This window comes from Malaclemys terrapin, chromosome 1 (assembly GCF_027887155.1).
Source record: "Malaclemys terrapin pileata isolate rMalTer1 chromosome 1, rMalTer1.hap1, whole genome shotgun sequence".
Taxonomy (NCBI): domain Eukaryota; kingdom Metazoa; phylum Chordata; order Testudines; family Emydidae; genus Malaclemys; species Malaclemys terrapin.
In genome coordinates, this window is record NC_071505.1 from 335,937,518 (window position 1) to 335,959,213 (window position 21,696).

At 42.2% G+C, this 21,696-nt stretch overlaps 1 protein-coding gene across 3 annotated transcripts in view; it reads left to right on the forward strand.

Moving 5' to 3' along the window:
- Window positions 1-21,696, forward strand: part of TENM4 (teneurin transmembrane protein 4) — a 752,323-nt gene that overhangs the window by 503,972 nt on the left and 226,655 nt on the right. For all 3 annotated transcript variants that reach the window (XM_054015769.1, XM_054015770.1, XM_054015771.1), the window contains 3 exons: window positions 3,283-3,535; window positions 12,358-12,456; window positions 14,412-14,647. In XM_054015769.1, the coding sequence (XP_053871744.1) occupies window positions 3,283-3,535; window positions 12,358-12,456; window positions 14,412-14,647 (588 nt within the window). The remainder of the gene's footprint in view (window positions 1-3,282; window positions 3,536-12,357; window positions 12,457-14,411; window positions 14,648-21,696) is intronic.

Below are 21,696 nucleotides of genomic sequence, written 5' to 3' on the forward strand. Positions count from 1 at the left end.
TGCTGTGAGCCCGCAGGCGAGCAGATCTCCAGCTGTCAGACCTGCGGGTGGCCGGGGCTCCGGCTCTCAGCCCCACGGGCGGCTGGGGCTCTGGCTCTCAGCCCTGTGGGCAGCCGGGGCTCCGGCTCTCAGCCCCGTACATTAATGACTGTAACATAGTTGCAGCAAAATGTCTGGTTATTAAAAAAATTAGCAGTCATAACATAATACTTGAGTGTTTATATTGTCCCAGTACATTTTTCTTGAACAAATACATCTTCTCTGGCTTTTCCAAATTACCATAATTAATAAAGGTCCATTATTACTTTTCCGTGATTTTCCATGTGTTATCCACAACTCAGCCGAAATCATTTGTCAGTCATCCCCTGATTCAGCCAGGGCCTTATATATGAGACAGGTGTGTCAATACTGCTTCACGGGTTGGTATGCTAGAATATGAGGGAAATCAACGAATGAAAGCTTATCATTGCAGACATGAACTGGGCTTGGGGAATAGTGAAAGTTTCAAGACTGCAAAAAATAAAAAATGAAGAGATGAAAAAATGGTGTGGCCAAGAATTAAAGCTGTTAGAGAATATTCAAGAAAGATGACTGTGATGGTTTTGACAGATGTCAAGAATAGATCCCAAAAGGATACCATATATGGCAATACACACCAGCGTGCAAGGACATAGAAATAGAGGAGAACAAGGATGCATTGGATAGATACAGTGAAGAATGACATAGAACAAAAAAGTTTAAATATGACTGAAGCAGTGAGGCTTGATCAAGTTAGAAAGTGGTAGAAAAACTTCATTTGGCCCCATCATCAGCCTGGTGGATGGGAATGGAAGAAGAAGAAGAAGCAGTGATAAGGGATTCTGAGTTAGTGTAATGACGCCTTCGGAGATCTCACTCATCACTTTTGATAGTCTTTTGAGTCTAAAGGAATCTAAATAAGTTTAAGGGGGTCAACTCAGAGAGACTGAAACAACGTTCATTGCTTCTGACCTAACGTCAAGGTTTTCTTCCAGGTTTCAGAGGTGCTTCTCAGAAAGAACATTTTTCAATGGAAGAGACTTAGATGAGCTGTCACCTCTGGCAGAAGCCGCCGCTTTCTAATCACAGGTCTGGTGCTTTTTGTAGCAGGCCATGGAGTTCTCCCAGTCCCTCTCTAGGAACCGCTTCATTCGTTTGCCAGTCTTGCCAAATCTAGTGAAAATAAAGGACTCTGAATCGAACACAGGACTCATTCACAATTTTGTATCAACAGCTAATATACTTAGGAGCCCTCTTCAACACCAAGTTAGTGACAGTCCTTCCATCAGAGGAGCATATCTCTAAAACAGGACACCTGGCAAATAAAATTAGGTTATCTCACCAATCTACAGCACAAGAAGGTCTACATCTCCCAGGTTATCAGATCCTCCTTAATGTAACTGGTCCTTTGGGTCCATCGCCACTCCAGACAAATTATGTTGGCTTTACTATTCCACAGAACCCAAAGATTGGTGACCTTGGTGTAAGAATTTATCTGATGTGGAGAGTTTGATATACCTGTGTTTATCGGTGTTGCTCTTAATTAATCCCCAGTTTATGGCAATTACACTGGAAGCCAGCGGAAGAGACTGGGTTACATTCTTTATATCCCAGTCAACTGAGGATACATGGTTCAGGACAGACTTCAAAGTGTTTTCAATGGCTTTGTGCAGAGCTTTTTTAGCATCCAAGAACCAGATAATCAATTGCCTTTTGTGACTCCAAATGGAAAATGCAGCTTTTGTAGGTAGGGAGATATCCAGAGCTAGGGAGGTATCCACAACTGGAATTTGGAAGAAGTTGCAGAGAAGTTGCTATGTTGGGCAGAGCTGCACCTGCAAGCTAGTCATGCATTCCACCTAGCTGGACTCCTGAACCAGCAGACAGATTGGCTCAGCTACAGGGATCTCCCTTTCAGGGAGTGATAGAACTTAATGAGATTTCTTCATTTTGATCTGTTCATTCCCTCTGAAGCACCTGGCATTGGCCATTGCCAGAAGACAGGGTGCTGGGCTAGATGGCTCATTGGTCTGACCCAGTATGGCCGTTCTTATTTTAAACATAGAACACAAAAAAGGTCCCTGCTGTAAAGAGCCTAGTGTCTGTTGCTGAGCAAGGGTTCTCCTCTTCATTGCCCTGCCATGGGCTTCAGTGGCAACCTAGAAGTACCATGCCCAAGTTTCCGTGGCTATTTAGTCCTTGACCTCTCTATTGAGACCATGAATTAATGGCATTTTTGGTATTTTTGCATGATATGGACACCAGGTTAGCAGGATCTGAGCTAAGATGAACATCTCATTTCTCATACAACTATGATATGTTGATGACTTGTTAACCTGTTGAAACCAGTGATGTAGAGGTTAAGCATTCTGGATCTCGTTACCAAGTACCCTGAGCTATCCATCTCCCACAAGATCCATTAGCAGTTTTTACTTTTTTCTTAATTTCCCAGGAAAGATGCGCAAAATAAATTATCCACAAGTTACTACAAATCTGGCAATTACACCTGCAGTTGTGGATCAGAAATAATTTGATGATAGGAACAGACCTCTTGCAGTGTTCTAAGCCTGTTCTAAGTGGGGAGGGATAGCTCAGTGGTTTGAGCATTGGCCTGCTAAACCCAGAGTTGTGAGTTCAATCCTCGAGGGGGCAATTTAGGGAACTGGGGTAAAAATCTGTCTGGGGATTGGTCCTGCTTTGAGCAGGGGGTTGGACTAGATGACCTTCTGAGGTCCCTTCCAACCCTGATATTCTGTGATTCTTTATAACATTCTTGTATGTTCTGCTGTTCACTTTATAGAAGTATTGTATGTTTCATTAGAACTTATAGAACACAACTATGTTTGTCTTTTGAGTTTGATTTTGTGTCTGTGGTCTTTTACAGTATGTCTACAGTGGAATAAAAGACCCACGGCATGACTGCGGCTGGCCTGGGTCAGCTCACTTGGGCTCACGGAGCTCAGGCTGCGGGGCTGAAAATTGCTGTGTAGACGTTCAGGCTTGGCAGGAGCCCGAGGTCTGAGATGCTGCAACCGGAGGGAGAGGGGCAGAGCTTGGGCTCCAGCCGAGGTCAGACATCTACACAGCAATTTACAGCCCCACCGCCAAAGCCCCATGAGCCCAAGTCAGCTGACCCAGGCCAGGAAGTTATTTGTTTAATTCCTGGGTAGACGTACCCGTAGTCTTCATACTTCTTTGAACTGCTTGTGCGAAATGAACATTGGCTGGAGTCCTGATCCTTACAAATACTTACTTATGTTTTAGATCATCCTCCGGGTCTTCAGAACCATTCAAGACTTCGAACTCCTCCACCTCCACTACCACATGCTCACACGCCAAATCAGCATCATGCGGCCTCCATCAACTCCCTAAACAGAGGGAACTTCACGCCACGTAGCAACCCCAGCCCTGCTCCTACTGATCACTCTCTTTCTGGAGAGCATCCTGCCAGCACCCAAGAGCCAGCCCACGCTCAGGACAACTGGTTACTCAACAGTAACATCCCACTGGAGACTAGGTAGGTTGTTTTTTTTTAGTTATTTACAGTATTCTATATTCAGCTTAGTGTACTCCATAGAAAAATAGTAGGGAGACAAGGTGGGTGAGGTAATATCTTTTATTGGACCAATTTCTTTTGGTGAGAGAGACAAACGTTCATACTTACACAGAGCTCTTCTTCAGGTCTGTGTAAGTGCAAAAGCTTGTGTCTCTCACCAACAGAAGTAGGTCGAATAAAAGAGATTACTTCACCCAGTTTGTCTCTCTGATATCATGGGACCAACATGGCTACAACAACACAGTATACGTGAAAAAATATGTCTGTTTAGCGAGCGGGTTAGCTTGTGAACTGATGTTCAATTTATGCCTTCCAAGTTGTATATATTATTCTTTGTGTCTTTTATTTGGATTAAGAGAACAGGAAATTGCTCTGCTTCCATAGACTGAAAATACCGTTGGTATTAACAATCGCTTATCATTTTCCCCCCATTTAAAATTAAAACCACAATCATAGATTTTAAATGTTTTTCTTAATGTATTTTCTTCCTATGTGGTGGGATAAGTCAATACCCTATTTATGAAACTGAACTCCGTCAATATATTGAAAAGAGTTAGCCTTCTAGCTGTGCCTTATCCAGCAGATATAATTGTAATATATAGTGCAGGGAAGGTTGATCTAGTTAGACCTAGTGGGAAAGGGGGGAATATATTGCTGCATTTTACTATCCTACAGTATTGCTTCAAGAAGTATGGAACACTGAATAGTGGCACATGAGTCAATTAATATTGCTTCCATTAACTTCTCATGTTCTTTTCCACATGTCTCCTACCTTTCTGGTACTGGATAATTGTATGTCTCAGTATTGTCTTTATTTATCCTGAGGAACTTGCTCCATTTAAAATGTGTTTTCCTCATAACAGTGACTAAGATTTCAGCAAATCTATCAAAGGTCTAAGAATGAAACTACCCAGTTTCATGGAAATGACGGCAGATGGTCTTATTTGGATTTACATGTAGACAGTATTAAAGTTTCATATTTATGAAGAAGTAAACTTTCTGTAAATTAGAAATGGTTTGTAGATCTGTGTGATACCTGGTAACAGATGTGCTCCTACCTTGTCCTAACACAGTACACACAAATAATGGATAATGTGTAAAATTACCCACTGTTTGCTTGAAGAACAACAAACATAAACCTTTATGAATTCAGTTTAAGAAGTGCTTCTTCACAGAGTAACAAGAGGGCTAAAATGAGGGTCAGATCTATCTATAATGCATATAGACACTTACCATTGGACCCCACATAGCCTTAGGTTGATCCATACCCTTTGACTCTCCGGGATTTTGCGGACATGCTGGATATGACTGAATTAATAATAGTATCCCCTGATGGTTGTGCATGCTCCCTGTCATATTCCCCTGCAAGATATGCTACACACCTGTAACTACTTGGATAATGAAAAGGATGCTCGCTGGCATTATTTAATACGAGGCTGATTAGCCCTTCCTCTCACCCGCTCTTGATATTTTGCTGCTGCAGCTTCTGGATAAGAGATGAAGCTGCCAACTCTCTTGCCCCTTTCCCACTGCTTGTGTTCACAGTGGGAAGAGAGACACTGGTGAGAAAAAGTGAAAACACACACACCTGGACACACCCAATCTCTCTCGCACAGACACACCCACATAAAATGAATCCTGAATATGTGCATGCACTCACATTAAGGGCTTGTCTAGATAGTGAGTTAGTGCGTGGCAAGCTGGAGTATAAATCCACAGCATGCTAGCCTGCTGCGCACTAATTGGTTGTGTGGGCCCTGATAGCACACAATGAAAGTTCTGAAGTGTGCTTTGATCTACTTCCGTTTCAAAGCAGAGTAGATCAAAGTGCCATAGGGAACTTTTACTGTGCAGTAGCTGGGTCCACATGGCCAGGTACTGTGCTGTGTTTACACCTATTGCTGCGTACTATCTCACCGTGTAGACATGCTCTAACACACACTATCTATCACAAACAAGCATGCACACAATTTTTCCAATTCACCAATTCTATGTCCTCCCCACCAAATCTGTTGGCTTCTAAGCTGGGGCTCATTATAGTTCCTCAACCCCACTTCCTCACATCTGGGCCTGCTCAGCAGTTTTGACTCAAGACTTTCCCTGATGGCAAATGCCTCTACTCCTGTTCAGCTTGCAGAATTACCTCTTCATTCTCCAGAGATCACGCTCTACCATTCCTTTTGCCCAAGGAGAAAGCCACTGGAGCCCTTCTTTGGTTCCAACCTTGATATCTGTTTCTCCCCCTCCCTAGGGCATATCAATTCACTTAACTGCCTCAGTTGGGATGAACAAAGCACCAGGATAGATTCCAGACAGAATATAACATTTACTAGATCCCAAAACCAAGCTAAGCGCCAAATTTGTCAGTCCATTGCATGCATGGACTCTCACTGAGCTCAATGGGAGCTCTGTGCATCCACTCTAGGGCAGAATCTGCTCAGTTGAGTCCCCAAAGCTGCACTGCTGAGAACATTGTTTTTAAAAGCAGGTGTATGTTTTGATCTATCTGGGTAAGAGCCATGTTTGCAGGCGCCTCTGAACCTCCAAATTATGTCCCAATTTAACATTTTCATGGCATTTCAGGCTAATTGATTTCTCAGGGACTGACTGATTAAAACCCAGCTAAGAAGCTGGCCCCAAAAGATTAGGACAAAATTACATGTTAGTGCTATAAATGTGACTTGGCCACGGTTGCAGTAATTTTATTAGGGTACTAACTCAAGTGCATATATGCTCAGGCAGTGAACTTTACAGCTTGTTTCTCTACTAAGGAAATGTACATCATAGCTTATTCTGGGCCCAATTCTGCAGCCCTTCTATGAGTAGTCCATTTAATTTCAGTGAGATTACTCCAGGGTAAGGCCCTTAGCTATCAGAGCTATGTAGGGGCCTAACCTATTTTTAAATATGCTCCTTCCATATTGTCTCGGGATTTGAGTACATAATATATAATGAACAGTATGAAAATAGTTAATATCAACTAAGGCCCTAACTTCTAAAAGAAACTGAGCCAAAAATGATAGCTAAATTGAATAGTAGTCAGGTCTAGCATAGAATCATAGAATATCAGGGTTGGAAGGGACCTCAGGAGGTCATCTAGTCCAATCCCTTGCTCAAAGCAAGACCAACTGCAACCAGCCAAGACTTTGTCAAGCCGGGCCTTAAAAACCTCTAAGGATGGAGATTCCACCACCTCCCTAGGTAACGCATTCCAGTGCTTCACCACCCTCCTAGTGAAAAAGTTTTTTCTAATAGCCAACCTAAACCTCCCCTGCTGCAACTTGAGACCATTACTCCTTGTTCTGTCATCAGGTACCACTGAGAACAGTCTAGATCCATCCTCTTTGGAACCCCCTTTCAGGTAGTTGAAAGCAGCTATCAAATCCCCCCCTCATTCTTCTCTTCTGCAGACTAAACAATCCCAGTTCCTCCTCATAAGTCATGTGCTTCAGCCCCCTAATCATTTTTGTTGCCCTCCGTTGGACTCTTTCCAATTTTTCCACATCCTTCTTGTAGTGTGGGGCCCAAAACTGGACACAGTACTCCAGATGAGGCCTCACCAATGTCGAATAGAGGGGAATGATCATGTCCCTTGATCTGTTGGCAATGCCCCTACTTATACAGCCCAAAATGCCGTTAGCTTTCTTGGCAACAAGGGCATACTGTTGACTCATATCCAGCTTCTCGTCCACTGTAACCCCTAGGTCCTTTTCTGCAGAACTGCTTCCTAGCCATTCAGTCCCTAGTCTGTAACAGTGAATGGGATTCTTCCATCCTAAGTGCAGGACTCTGCACTTGTCCTTGTTGAACCTCGACAGGTTTCTTTTGGCCCAATCCTCTAATTTGTCTAGGTCCCTCTGTATCGTATCCCTACCCTCCAGCGTATCTACCACTCCTCCCAGTATAGTGTCATCTGCAAAATTGCTGAGAGTGCAGTCCACGCCATCCTCCAGATCATTAATGAAGATATTGAACAAAACGGGCCCCAGGACCGACTCTTGGGGCACTCCGCTTGAAATCGGCTGCCAACTAGAAACAGAGCCATTGATCACTACCCGTTGTGCCCGACGATCTAGCCAGCTTTCTATCCACCTTATAGTCCATTCATTCAGCCCATACTTCTTTAATTTGCTGGCAAGAATACTGTGGGAGACTGTACTCATTTTAAAAAAAGAAAAAGATGGGGAAAAACACCTCTCAGTTGATTCACAGCAGTCAAATTATGCAATTGTTAGCCTATGTAACCATGTTATTATAATGGTTTTACTCTGCCCCTTCCCTCTTGCTATTTGTTACACTCCCTTGTTTCGTCTTGTCTTAATTTAGATTGTAAGGCTTTTGGAGGAGAGGTCTTGTCTTCTTTTGTGGTCGTACAGTGCCTAGCACAATGGGGTCACCAAATCTACTTGGGGTCTCAGGGCACCTGCTGCCATACCCGAAATAAATAATAACCTGGCTTTGTGGGATCAGTGGTGTAACCTCAGAGTTAAAGGCCCTCCCCTGAAAACATTACATGCCTAGATGTCCAAACCCATGGACCATGAGGGAGAGCGAGCGAGCATCAGAAATCTTAACAATTACAGTGATGCATGGAGAGAAAGAGAGGTGGTCTGTCAGGTATCTAGAGCCAAGACTATGCCCCTTGTTAAACTGAAAACTCTGACACATCCTTAATTATAGCATCACTACTGTTCCACCATAATAGGTCTGGTGAATGTCTCTCCAAGCCTAAAGCAGTGTGTTTTATTTGCATATTACTTAACTGTCATAGACATATTGGGGAATTCGTATTATTGCTCTTAACCAGACTGGTCATCTAGAATTTACTGACAAGAAGAAGTCTTTGTATTTAGTTTAAGGCTTTCACTTGCTTCACAAACTATGGTCATGGTTACTTGATCCTGGCTGTCATCACACTATACATGGACATTGTATAGAAAACAGATTATTTGGTGCGCAGTTATGTAGCTTCTGACATGTCAGCTGGAAGGGCATTATATTGCCTTTATGTTTGTTATGACCAGTATCACCTGAGAGTTTTCCAGATAAAGAACAGGTAAAAGAGTCTACGTGCTGACTAGTAATTCAGTTGGACAGCATCAAGATACTATTGTTCCCCCACTAAACAAACTATTTGGATAATAAGATATGTTGAAGAGATAGTGGCAACATAATAAAGAGAGACTGCATCGCATGGAGGATTAGTAACGTGTGGCTCTTCTCAGTGTGGCTCATCTCCGACATCCACAGATCTTACCTTTACTTCTGAGAGAGTTCTCAGAAACCAGACACCGTTGTTCAGGTTTGTCCTTCAGACTTGAAAGCAGAATTCTTCCTGCTATGTACAGTAACTGTGTAGATTCTTCCCACTGCAAAAATCTAGCCACTTAGGGATCAAAAAGATCAGCAACTAGTGGAATAATAAATAAGTAAACCACAAAAAGTTCAACGTTTAAAAAATAAATTCCATCCCAGAGAAATTAATCCAAGAATTAAGACCTTTGAAGTATAGAAATGTGGTATTGTGATAATCTCATGTCAAAAATGGAACTGTATTTCTGTTGAATATCCATTTTTGTAATTCCACATTAGCCAGCACAGAGAGAAAACATAAAGAGAAAGCTATATCTTTTAAACAGAGACCAGCACAAGCTAGAAAATGTGTATACAACACTGGGATTGCAAACCTCTCCCATCCCAAATTTGATGGTGTCTGGTTTTCATTTTAAATAACATTGGGACTATTAGCAGAATTCAGATCTGGGTTCAGCTTTTGAATGACCTAGGGATGTTCAGAGTGGAGGGTTAGGTGGGGACAGGTTAAATTTAATGCAAAAGCTATCATAAATGCAAAGTATAGGTGCTTAAATTTTACAAATACTATGCCCATGAGAATTTCATATGTTGCTGGAAGAAGAGCCCCTCCTCACATCTCCTCCTTCCCTCCTTTCCTTCATTTCTTTTTCCTCACTCCTCTCCCCTTTTCCTCTAGTTCTCTTTCTGCCTCTCTTTTCTCCACTTCTTCTTCCTTTGCTGCTTTAAAAGCAATGTATTGTATGAAAACATCTTTGCTCAGCAGTGAGATCTTACAGGTGAGTCATTTCTCCCCACGCTTTCTCTGCTCTTTATTCCTCCCTTTTTTCTCTGACCTCTCCTTTCTGTTCTGGTAAATGTGACCTTGCAGTGAGCAAATAAATGCCAGCTGAGAGAGCCATTTGTCTGGCACAGCTGTAGCTTCAGGACAACTCTAGTCCCAGAGAATTTCAGGCTGTAAGCACCGAGGACCAGATTATACCTCCCTGACTCATGTTGAGTCAGGATTTTACTCCAGAATTAGCAAGTCTACCCAGAGTAAACCCCTACTCAGATTAAGTAAAGAGTTAGAATCTGGCCCATAGTAAATGAAGAGCGCAGTTGTATAATAATTGCCAATGTAGCTCAGGGTGTGACTGCTGTGTTCCTGACATGCATCAGAAGCTCACATAACCCAGTGTTATCTCCCATTTTATTGACAATTCACAACTGAAATACATGAAATCACCAGTTTTACACAAATTTTAACTGTTCATGAACCTTTACTGATTACTGTGGTGTTAGGTGCCTTGCCTTTTATCCATTAAAGGCTCTGTGTGCGAGTGTGTAGCTTCTTTATTACATTGAATAACATCCAACTTTTCCTGCATTCTTGGGGAACGAGTGGAAGCAGTAAATACTTGGAGATGGGTTGATATTTCCAGTGCTATGTCTCAGCTCAAGCATGTTGATCCACTGTACTTGAAAGCTATGAATATGAATCACATTCCTGTCACTGGGATCAACTGCAGATCTGTGCTGTCAGTGCAGCCCATAGCCAACAAAGGCGGGGGCTTGAACTAAAGGAGTACTGGCATTAGCGAGAAGGAGAGATGAAAACTAAGGTTAAGGACACTTCATAGAGGGAGGTTTGCATAATGCGGCAGTACTGAAGTTTCCCTTAGTATAGCCTGCTACCTGAATACAGCTTCTGTGACAGAGTTCACCACATGCCTCTCATATCTTGTAAGCCCTTAATCCTGCATAAGTGATCAAGTGTCACAAGGCTGATGTGTTTCTCTTCTTTAGTCTTGGCTTGGGAATTTACTGACGTTTCAAGATGCAGACTCAGATTTACTTTTGTTGTTTGAAAATAGAGAATGGCAAAATCAGGGATGGATTTGATTTTGCAGAAGATGAGACGGATGTTCTTGTGTCTGGTCTTGTGGCACAGGACTGCAGGCCAGGAGGTCTCGGTTCTGGTTCCCAGCTCTGCCTCTGACCGATTGTGGGACCTTGGGCACGTTCCCCTGTCTGTGCCTCATTTTCTGTAAACTGAGACTTAAGTGTTTGTAAGGAGCTTTGAGATCCTTGATGGTGCTATAGAAGTTCCAAATGTAATTATAAAACATTTGAAGTTGAGTGGTTGGCTCTGGGTCACTCCCAATCCCCCCAACCAAAAGTATTAAGGAGTTTAAGCTATATGACTCTGGATTTGGCTCATCTCCATATATGTACAAACAAAACTGGGAAGGGGCAAGACTTTTCAAAACCCAAACCAGGGTATTTCAGACCGAGATGCCATTTGTTTAAGTTATCCACCACCAGCAATCCATTATGAGAATTACAGATAACTTATTCCGGTTTTTGCCACTCAGTAATTGAGAGAATGTTTATTTAAAATGTGCACGTGCGGCAAAATCCAAATATCTCCGCTTCTATATTTCTCAGACTAACATTGCCTCACTAAAATAAGTAAGAAGATTAGATTAATTCAGTTGTTAATTACCCAATTCAAAGTGCAAAGTAAGGATTTAAACAAAACAGAGAATCCATCTGGTTACGTGCTTGGCTGGAGATATGTGATGACTAAGGATTTCCAGAGACCTCCCTGACAATCTCTGCTTCAGCCTCTGGGGCTGTAGGACTCTGGAGCTGGCAGCCAGTGGGGCCCTGGCAGGGTTCCAGAGACAGGCGACGGGCCCCCTGCAAAGTTCCAGTGACAGGTGACAGACTCCTGAGGGGGCCCTTCTCAGGGTTCCAGCGACGGGCGATAGCCTCGCACGGGGGAAGGGGACGCCTCGGGCGAGCGGCTGGGGGTGTCCCATTTTCTCTTTGGGAAATATGGTCACCCAGCAGTTCCAAACCACCGTGGGCGGAGGGGCAACCCCACAGCTCCCAGCCACCACGGTGGTGGGGGAAACCATGGAATCGCAACAGCAAGTCACAGACAGGTCACAGTTTCCGTGAATTTTTGTTTATTGCCTGTGACCTGTCCATGACTTTTACTAAAAATAACCATGACAAAATCTTAGCCTTAGTGATGACACAAGATGGAACCACGGTATTGACAGTATTTGGGTAGTGTATTCAGTCTTTGCACAGAAACAGACACTGATGCACACTCATTATTGGGGTACAGCTTTGCTAAATTAAGATTTGGTCTTTTGAATCCGGCAGATCAAAACGTTTCATACATATTTTTTCTGCACTGTCAGCAAAATAATAATGTACATAGACATAAAAACCTGAACTTTATATATGTGCACACAGGGATGTGTGTGCGCTCATATATATGTGTGTATACGCATACTTAGAAGTGAACATTCTTAAATGCTGTATATGTATATGTGTAATATCTTATACATATAAATATATGGTCCATCATTCTAATTCCATGCACAACTGCACTATAACCATTGTGGTTTATACGATCACACTTCATAGATGCATGACTCACTGGCTTCATTCATGTTTCCATATGTATGTAGAAACATAGCAAAGCAGACATTCCTAGAGACATTGCAGGACAACCTCATTGAGATGGACATTCTCACCTCCTCCCGACATGACGGTGCTTACAATGATGGGTATGTGACACTTATGTGGTCTTTCTGTTTACTGTACAGTCATTATGATCTTTGCATGAAAGCATTTGTCACTTCAATGATGTTTTAAGGGCAATGCCATTTTTTGCCTCTTCTAAGATGGCTTTAAAAAATGAGGTTCCAGAGCTTGGAGCACAGCATCCTGTACATATTAATGGAACTCTCATTAATATGCTGATGATCCATAGCATCTCATTGGCTTTCTTTGCCATTTTGAAAATCATTTCACCAATAAGCTGTATCTGTAGCAATTTACAATCCTTTACAAACGAAGGTTACTTGCATTTCAGTGAAGACTTTAAACTACTATGAGGCTGGCTGAACAATACTGCAAATGTTAAACTGATATTTTCCAGGTTCATTGCCTTACAAAGGAACAGAAGTATCTTTTTGACACTGATAGCAGTGATGATAGGGCATTTCTTTAAACCCAGGCCTTTGGTGTTGATTTAACATCCCATTTTGATGGTAACCATCACTTTTTTTAATTTAACTTTTGATCATATAACTTTTTAAGTTATAAACGGCTTCTAAGAAGATTACACATTACAGCGAACTTGTATGACATGCTGTGTGTTAGTGGTTTCCTAATTAAATAATAATTATCAACTGCAATACTGCTTGTTACATTTGTACACTGCAGATGCCTCTTCAATGGGGACCAAATAAATCTGTATCTAAATAAAGCAAAGAAATAAATTAATAGTGGAGACACTGCTGCAAGAATTAAAGTTTTAATCTAGACGAATAGTGGAAATAATGAGTCATGTTCTAGCAACCATTATTTTGTACAGTTAATGAACGGGTTTGCCAGAAGTAGTATAAACATTGTTCTGAAAGAAAATCCACATCACTTTATACTGCAGAAATTGTTCCATGACTTTTTTTCACAGCAATGTTTCTGCATGTGAGAGTTCGTCCCTATTATTACATGTGTGTCTTTGAGATGGAAACCTTGGGCCACATGCTGAACTGGCATAAACCAGCATAACCCCATTGACTTCAGTGGGGCGGTACTGATTTATCACTGCTCAGGATCTAGCCCATAAAATCATGACTAAAAATACTAGCTGCATTGGGCCTGATTCTGATCCCACAGTAGTGGAGTTACTCCTGGTTTACACTGGCGTAGAGAGAGGAGCATCAGGCCTACCACCCAGGCTACCACTGTTTCTCCTTCCTGTCCCTTCACTCCTGAAGAAAATCCAGGAATAGAGGGATTCAGGTGCCTTAAAGTTCTCAAGAGCTTTTCCTGAAAATTGGAATTTTCATTTACAGTTTGACCCAACTCCCATAGAAGTCAATGGGATTCTTTCCTCTGATTGAAGTGAGACTTGCTCAATGTACTTACATTACTGTGTTCCATAAAACAACTAGGCTAAAATATGGCTGCTGTCAAAATGTAGGGATGGAAAACCGGGGACACTGTGGCAATTTCGACACCGTGAAAGGACTCCCTTTTCCCCATCTCCACACAGCAAAAAACAAACAAACAAAACAAAGCTCTCTTGCAGCAATCAGTATGTTTGGATAAATGTTCATGCTCTCCCCCATCTCCAACTTGCTCCCATTAAAATTCAATTGAAAGTTTCACTGGGAGCAGGATCAGGCCCTCAGTCCTGCTTGCGTGAACTGATCTGTCCTCGCTATCCTTGGGATTTCTCATTTCACTGTAATGTGAGCTTTTCCTGTGGAGACATCTCTTTCTGTCGAAGTGTTCTCTGCAGTATTGTTGGCACTGTGACGTTTTTCCTTTACTTTGTGTGACTTGTCTGTTTTTTATTCTTCTCTTCTGTGCATGGCATCCATGTATTTACAAAACATTGTGTGAAGCTGCTTTCTTCACTCCGGAAGCAGCCACCATCCCTAAGTTTTGAATTTTGCCTCTGCTTTTATTTTCGTGAAGAGTTACCTACTCTTTGTCTTTCTTCCCTCAGGCATTTCCTGTTCAAACCCGGAGGCACCTCTCCCCTCTTTTGTACAACATCACCGGGATATCCCCTGACGTCCAGCACTGTGTACTCACCTCCCCCTAGACCCCTTCCCAGAAGTACCTTCTCTAGGCCTGCCTTTAATCTGAAGAAACCCTATAAGTACTGTAACTGGAAATGTGCCGCTCTGAGTGCCATTATCATCTCAGTCACGCTGGTGATCCTGCTTGCTTATTTTATCGGTAAGCATATTCCACTTTTCAGCCTTTTTATTCTCTACCCTCAGCGCCAGTGTTGCTAACATTTGGGAACTGCAAGACCAAGTTGGTTACACCCATAGTAACTAACAAGTAAGGCCTCTTGGGGCTTGCCTAGATGGAGAGTTAGTGTGTGGCAAGCTGAGGTGTAAATCTACAACACACTAGTCTGCCGTGCGCTAACTGGCTGCATGGACCATGCAACTGCGCACTAAAAGTTCTCTAGTGTGCTTTGACATATTCCAGTCTCAAAAAGCAGCAAGTCAGTGTGCACTAGGGAACTTTTAATGTGCAGGTACTGGGTCCACATGGATCTTTAGTGCGCAGCAGGCTGCTGCACTGTGGATTTACACGCCAGCTCGCTGTGCACTAACTCTCTGTCTGACAAGCCCTGAAACCTGTGTAAGCCCATTGAATTTGGTGGGTGTTGCAATGTGGGGCTCACTTCATTTAATAGTACCACTAAGGTTTAATAGAACCTGTTCCATATGCTGTATGTAAAGAGTTTGAATTGTTCCTTTTCTGCTCGAGAAAGAGTTGGAATCAGCTAGAATGAGACAAGCCCTCCTACAATAAACCATAGTAGCGAGACTGGGGTCCCGACTGTGCTCCCATCAAAGTCAGTGGGAGCCAAGTCAGACTCCAAATCCTGAAATGTTGGCTCTGTTCTTATTCTGGCAAAATCTCCACTTGGCTTGGAGCTAAGGGCACGTCTTCACTACCCGCCGGATCGGCGGGTAGCAATCGATCTATTGGGGATCGACTTATCGCGTCTAGTGAAGACGCAATAAAATCAATCCCTGATCGCTCTGCCGTCGACTCTGGAAATCCACCGCAGCAAGAGGCGGCAGCGGAGTCGACGGCGGCGCGGCAGCGGTCGACTTGCCGCCGTCCTCACAGCCAGGTAAGTCGACCTCAAATACGCAACTTCAGCTACGCTATTCACGTAGCTGAAGTTCCGTATCTTAGGTTGACCCCCCGCTGTAGTGTAGACCTAGCCTAAATGTTGCTTGTCTTACACGAGTAATTTTATTGAAATTAATGGAACTACTTGCATGAATAAGGGGAACAGTCTAGGAGTTTTCGTAGACTGAGGAAGTAGTTCAGGGGCTTTCGCTCAACATTTTGAGGGTTAGTGGAATAAATTAACTTTGAAATACAGAAGATCTGGAAAATTTGCTGTCCTGTTGCAGCTGTGCAAGGACATTTTTGTTTGAGTTTTGTCTGCAATTGGTTTCCTGGATTTCTAAGGTTTCCAGTGCTTATTGCAAGGAGCAACTGAACTAGTAAGGTGAGAATAGTATTCCTCAACTTCTAAGGTCTAGGTATTACCTTTCATTTCTCTTCCTTCTTTGCTGATAAACCTGGTATTAGTTTATATAGGTTCTCTGCTAGACTCCTCTTTTAAAATGGCAATGATGCAAACTGTTGTGTAGCCACAGGTGAAAGATCCTGTTCTGTGTGGCATAAACAAGCTGTTTCTTTGATTTCACTGTAACTTCCTGTAGGCTAAAGATCTGTAAAATGTTGCAATAAGAACTAGCAAATAGTTACCTGGATTGAAAGATTTTTCGCTTTCATTTCATATGTGTATAATTATTCCTACAGTTACCACCAATAATCAGTTTCACCATGTTCCCTTTATGTGTGCTGCTCTAATGACTGAATCTTTTCCACTGCTGACTCATATTATACTTGGTTCACTTTTGTGCTTGCTCTAATAGGAGCAGAAATGATTAATTAACCAGCATTAAATCAGTAACAGTTTGATGGAATGTACAGTCAGTTTTATCATTTGCTACTTACGTTTGAGCCTGTCTGTCTCATTTATCTAGCATTTTCCTTATGCACTGAACAGGGTTCCATTGGACATTGTCTCTCTGTGTCAGAGGTATCTCTTCATAGCTCACTTAAAACGTTGGTGTCCATTAATTATGACTGTGGATGTATATACACTTTGCTGTGTTACAGACAGGTCTGGAAGGCTGACTTGCCCCTTAATGGTCTCCTGTTCAGAAACCTTTTCCAGCAGTTTTGAAGTCCTGGTTTAATTCATAGTTAATATGGTTAAAAATTATGTCCATGGGTTATGCTTAGGTCCTTTTTTCCCCATTTGAATGAATCCTGTGGCATCTGCCAAGCACTGTGTGTTGCTGGCAAGGTGCCAGGAATGCTGATCAGGTTGAACTGTTGTAATTATGGGTCGTTATTGCTAATTTCTAAAGGAACTATCAATTATTAAAAATAAAATTCATCGGTTCAGTACAGCATAAACATATTTAACAAAGAGTATCACTGCCAAGCCCAATGATTTAATCAGCAGGCAAAAAAGCAGTTATTTAATTAGATTTTGATGAAAAATTGTGTTTAATTTCAAGTATAATCAATTATTAATTACTGTAATGAGAGACTCTGACTGGGTTTACTAATTAACTCATTTAAAAATTATGAATAACCTTTTCATTTGTAATTATTTTTTACATCCTGTCAAGTTGCAGATAAGAATTGTATCACCTCCCCCCAAAAATTTACTTTGATCAACTTCTGACAAGAAGGGTTGTATCCTGATCAAAATTATGACATTTTTAATAACAATGCATTTTTTAATTTTCTGGTCTGTTTACAAAATAAGTGCTTATTTATTGTTAGATCACTGATATTTATGTACTTCTGTATTTGTTTGTCAGAGTCTTCAGATATCCTTACTCATGTTGAGTAGTATGTCACTCCTATTGATTTCCCTGAGACTGTTTGAATTGTTAAGGTATTGTTGAACATGAGTAAGAGTGGCAAAATATAGCCCTGATTATGTCTTGTGAATGTTGATAACTTGGCGAGTTGCCACTGGCTCTTGCTAGTTAAAGTAATTATGGAAATTCTCTTTTATGACCATTGACCCAATCCAAAAGAAGTTGAAGTCAATGGAAAGACTCCCATTAAAGTGCGCTAGCTTTGGATCAGGGCCCCTGGCAGTGATTTGGAGTTTAATTCTCTTTCATCCACGTGGCAGTTGATACTAATGCTCCAGTCCACTGGGGAAGGTAGTGCACCAGAATGCCATTCACAGCACAGCCCTCCATTCAAATGAAAACAAAAACAAAAAAACTACTTCAAGCAGAGTTTTCTTAACCTGAAACGAGCCAGAGACTTCATGAACTCCACTGGGGACTTGGCTATTGCTAATATGTTTTATGTGACGGGTGCTCAGATACAAAACAGACACACACAGATATTAGAGAGATGAGGCGGGTGAGATAATATCTTTAATTGGCCCACCTTTTGTTGGTGAAAGAGACAAGCTTTCAGGCTTACACAGAGCTCTTGCTTAGGTCTGGGATGGATGGACGGATACATCGATCAGCATGAAAACAAAGAGCCATTTGGACCTTTTTGAAACTCTTTGCAGGAGACAGTTGCATTTTTTTAAAACACATCTGCAGCATCCACTATGTCATCTATTTAAGACTGAAAAGCCATAGACTAGCAGGTGTATTTCCATTTTACCAAAGAGTTTGTGCTCTTTAATAGTCTGTGGCTTATTTATCTTGCTGTTCTTTCATTTCAAAGATCTGTGGGTGGGGGGGAAAGAAGCAAGCAAGAAAGAAGCAATTGGGAAAGAAGCAAGAGTCCATATAAACTTAATGACTGGCAGCATGTGTAAACATTGTGCTCTAGCTGAAGCTTTTGCAGGATTGAATCACTGGTCTTGAGAGATAATGGCAAACAAAATAGAAAAAAGCCTATTAAGCATCAGAGGCTATTTTTCATTGGAATTAACCAGCTTTAAATTCACTTTCTGCTATCTTTTCAAATATTCATTGAGACTACACTAAGTCAATTGCAACAAAGCACACCAATAGCAGAGCACTGCATGCACTGACAGCTAATGCAAAGGGAGAGCCTTATATCCAAATCCTGAAGACACTTCACAGGCTGGTCTTGTAAGGTGCATACGCCAAAGAGAAAACTGTATTAGGTCATGGCTGCAACCTAAAAACTGCAAGGGCAGTGAAATCAGAGCCACTGAAAGGAAAGATGACTTTAGGCAGCCTGTAACTAATCTGCAAATTTGCTGTTCCTGGAGGTCATGGAAACACATGTTGTGGCTGTAATTTTAACAGAAATTGTTCATTTGGGGACTGTTTGTACAATTTTCAATTATACAAGGTACGGCAGTAACAAGGATGAACAAATCCTGTGCTCCAGAGTATTAAACTGTGTAGCTGGTTGGGGGAGTCAGGAAGGAATTTTTTCTCCCATGTACAAAAAGGCACAAGTGGCAAACTCCAAATCCTGCCTCCTTTTCTGCAGGTGTGGAGGGCGTTGCTTGCACTGGAACGAGTCTGGTTCCACTGTGCAGTAACTGAATAGAATTTGAGGATCCCGCATGCCCCTGCCCGCCCCTCTTCCAAGGCCCCGCCTCTGCTCACTCCATCCCCGCTCCCTCTGTTGTTCGCTCTCTCCACCCTCACCCACTTTCAGCGGGCTAGGGCAGGGGATTAGGGTGTGGGAGAGGGTGAGGGTTCCAGCTGGGGGTGTGGGCTCCAGGATGGGGCCAGACATGAGGGGTTCAGGGTGTGGGAGGTCGTTCCGGGCTAGGGCAGGGGGTTGGGGTGTGTGAGGATCTGAGGGCTCCGGCTGGAGATGTGGGCTCTGGGGTGTGGCTGGGGATGAGTGGTTTGGGGTGCAGGAGGGAGCTCAGGGCTGGGGCATAGGGTTGGGGTGTGGAAGAGGATGAGGGCTCCATTTGGGGGGTGCTGGCTCGGGGGTGGGGCTGGGGATGAGAGGGTCGGGGTTGCAGGAAGGGGCTCCAGGCTGGGGCTGAGGGGTTCCTGGCTAATGGGAGCAGCAGAGTCAGCGCTTGAGGTGGGAGCAGTGCGTGGAGACCTCCTTGCCACCCCTGCACCTAGGAGCTGGACATGCCGTCTGCTTCCAGGAGCTGCCCGGAGCCAGGGCAGGTGGAGAGCCTGCCTTAGCCCTGCTGCGCCACCCACCGGACTTTTAGCAGCCTATTAAAATCTCCCAGATTGCTTTCAATAGCCCCCAGGAGATCGAAGCCAATTCTGGTAGACTCCCGGCCAATCCGGGAGGGTTGGCAACCCTAATATGTGGTAGGAACAAGGGCTGCTAGGACAGCTCTGTGGAGAAGCTCTGCTATCACTCCACATCTTGGGAGAAAAAATTCTGTCCCCACAGAGATCATAGGCATTAGAAATGGAAAAGACTTGTTAGATTATCCAGCTCTTTCATGTCCACCAGCTGCTTGGCTAGATACTAGGAACAGTATTGGTTTCTAAGTGAATTAGGGATGAAGAGTAGTTGCTTTCATCTGAAACAGAAGAAGTATCTTCCTGATCCAGTTACCAGGCCAGATGGATGTATAATTTGATGTAGTAAAGCACTTGCTATTTTCCTGCATTTTAAGCATGTGATGCGGTTGCATTTCACAAACACCAAAAGAGATGTGCATTTGATTCAAATTAAAGATATGGATGGAAAATGTATTACAGAGCCAAAACAACCACTCATTTGATTGGAGTCAGATCGCTCTCTGCTATTTCAGCTCTCCATTTATTTAAACTCCTTACAGCCACTGTTTCACTTAGAGCTGCATTGCTCACGACCGGCAAAAGGCTTCAACTGTAAAACGGTTCCAGCACTGTGATGTGTTTATAAAGCAGCTTTCTTTTTGTTGTTTAAAGATTGTCCCCAAAAGCTAACTTGAGCTCAGTTTATCCTTGATCCTTTGACGCTGTATACTAACCCTAGTTCAGCTCAGCTTTCCAAAATTTCTAGCTATCTGGCTATGCATTTCTGATACAGCAATTACCATGGTGTCTGGGCACCACCTGAGATCAATAGGAAAGTCACTAATGCTTCATTCTTCAGCTTGTGCTGTATTTATTTAGCCTATATTTATACTGAGATATTAAGGCTTTCTTTCACTCACCCTAAAATATAGCCCAATATTTTGCCCTACGAATAAATTTCCTTTTCTTTTTTCACTTTTCTTTTCTAATCCAGGATTAAGGGTTTTGTTTGTCTTCTCCTTTTAATTTACAGGACCCTTTCCATTCCTTATTTCCATCTAATCTCAGCTAAGAAAGACACAAACAACACACCAAAGGATCCTTTCTGGCAAAGCCTTTCTACATTGTGATCTGTTTTTTAGAGCAAGGGACTTGGCATCACAATTCAATTAACATTTGTGTCCTGCAATTATTTCATGGGTAGTGTGAGACTTAATTAATTACTTTGTGCAAAACACTGAGACCCAGTGGTGAAAGGTGCAATAAAAGAGCAAGTATTATTATTCTTCATCCACAACTGTTGTTACGATATAACACCTATATTTAGACCTAGATTCGATTTTTATTGGTAAATTACAGTAAATGTTGACTTTACTGTACACACACACATTGAAAAAATATTAGAAATCTACAGATAAACCAAGTGAGAAAAATGCTGCTTGAAAACTTCTTAGAATCAGAATCCAATGATTTAAACTTTGGAATTAGGCTTTTTATAAATGGATTAGCAAATTAATAGTAAAAACAGGTCGGATTTGTTGCTTTAAGGATACTTACTCTGTGTATTTTGACGTGTGATGTTGATGATTTTGTTTTACCAGTTTAGAAAGCTTTAACTTTTGAATCTCAGCGTCTACTGTCATTAAATAGTTGTCGGGCTCTTCTCCCACCCCTCCCCCCAATTTCCTGCAAATGTGAAAATTTAAATAGTTAAAAATAATGGTTAAAAATGCTTAACATCCATAGTTTTGCACGATTGTGAAATTTTAAAAATGATTATAAATACACAACAATATTATCTGTTGAAGTTATAAAAAACATTGAATTCTGCCAAGCCTACTTATAATGCCTAAAGAGCACAATCAGGTTGGGTCCCACTGTGCGCAACGTTGTACAGACATATAATAAATGACAGTCAATGCATCAAAGAGCTTACAGGCTAAATGAAATGTATTCCTTTCTGTCTTTCCAGTTTTTCATACAAGTGCCCATCACCATAGCATC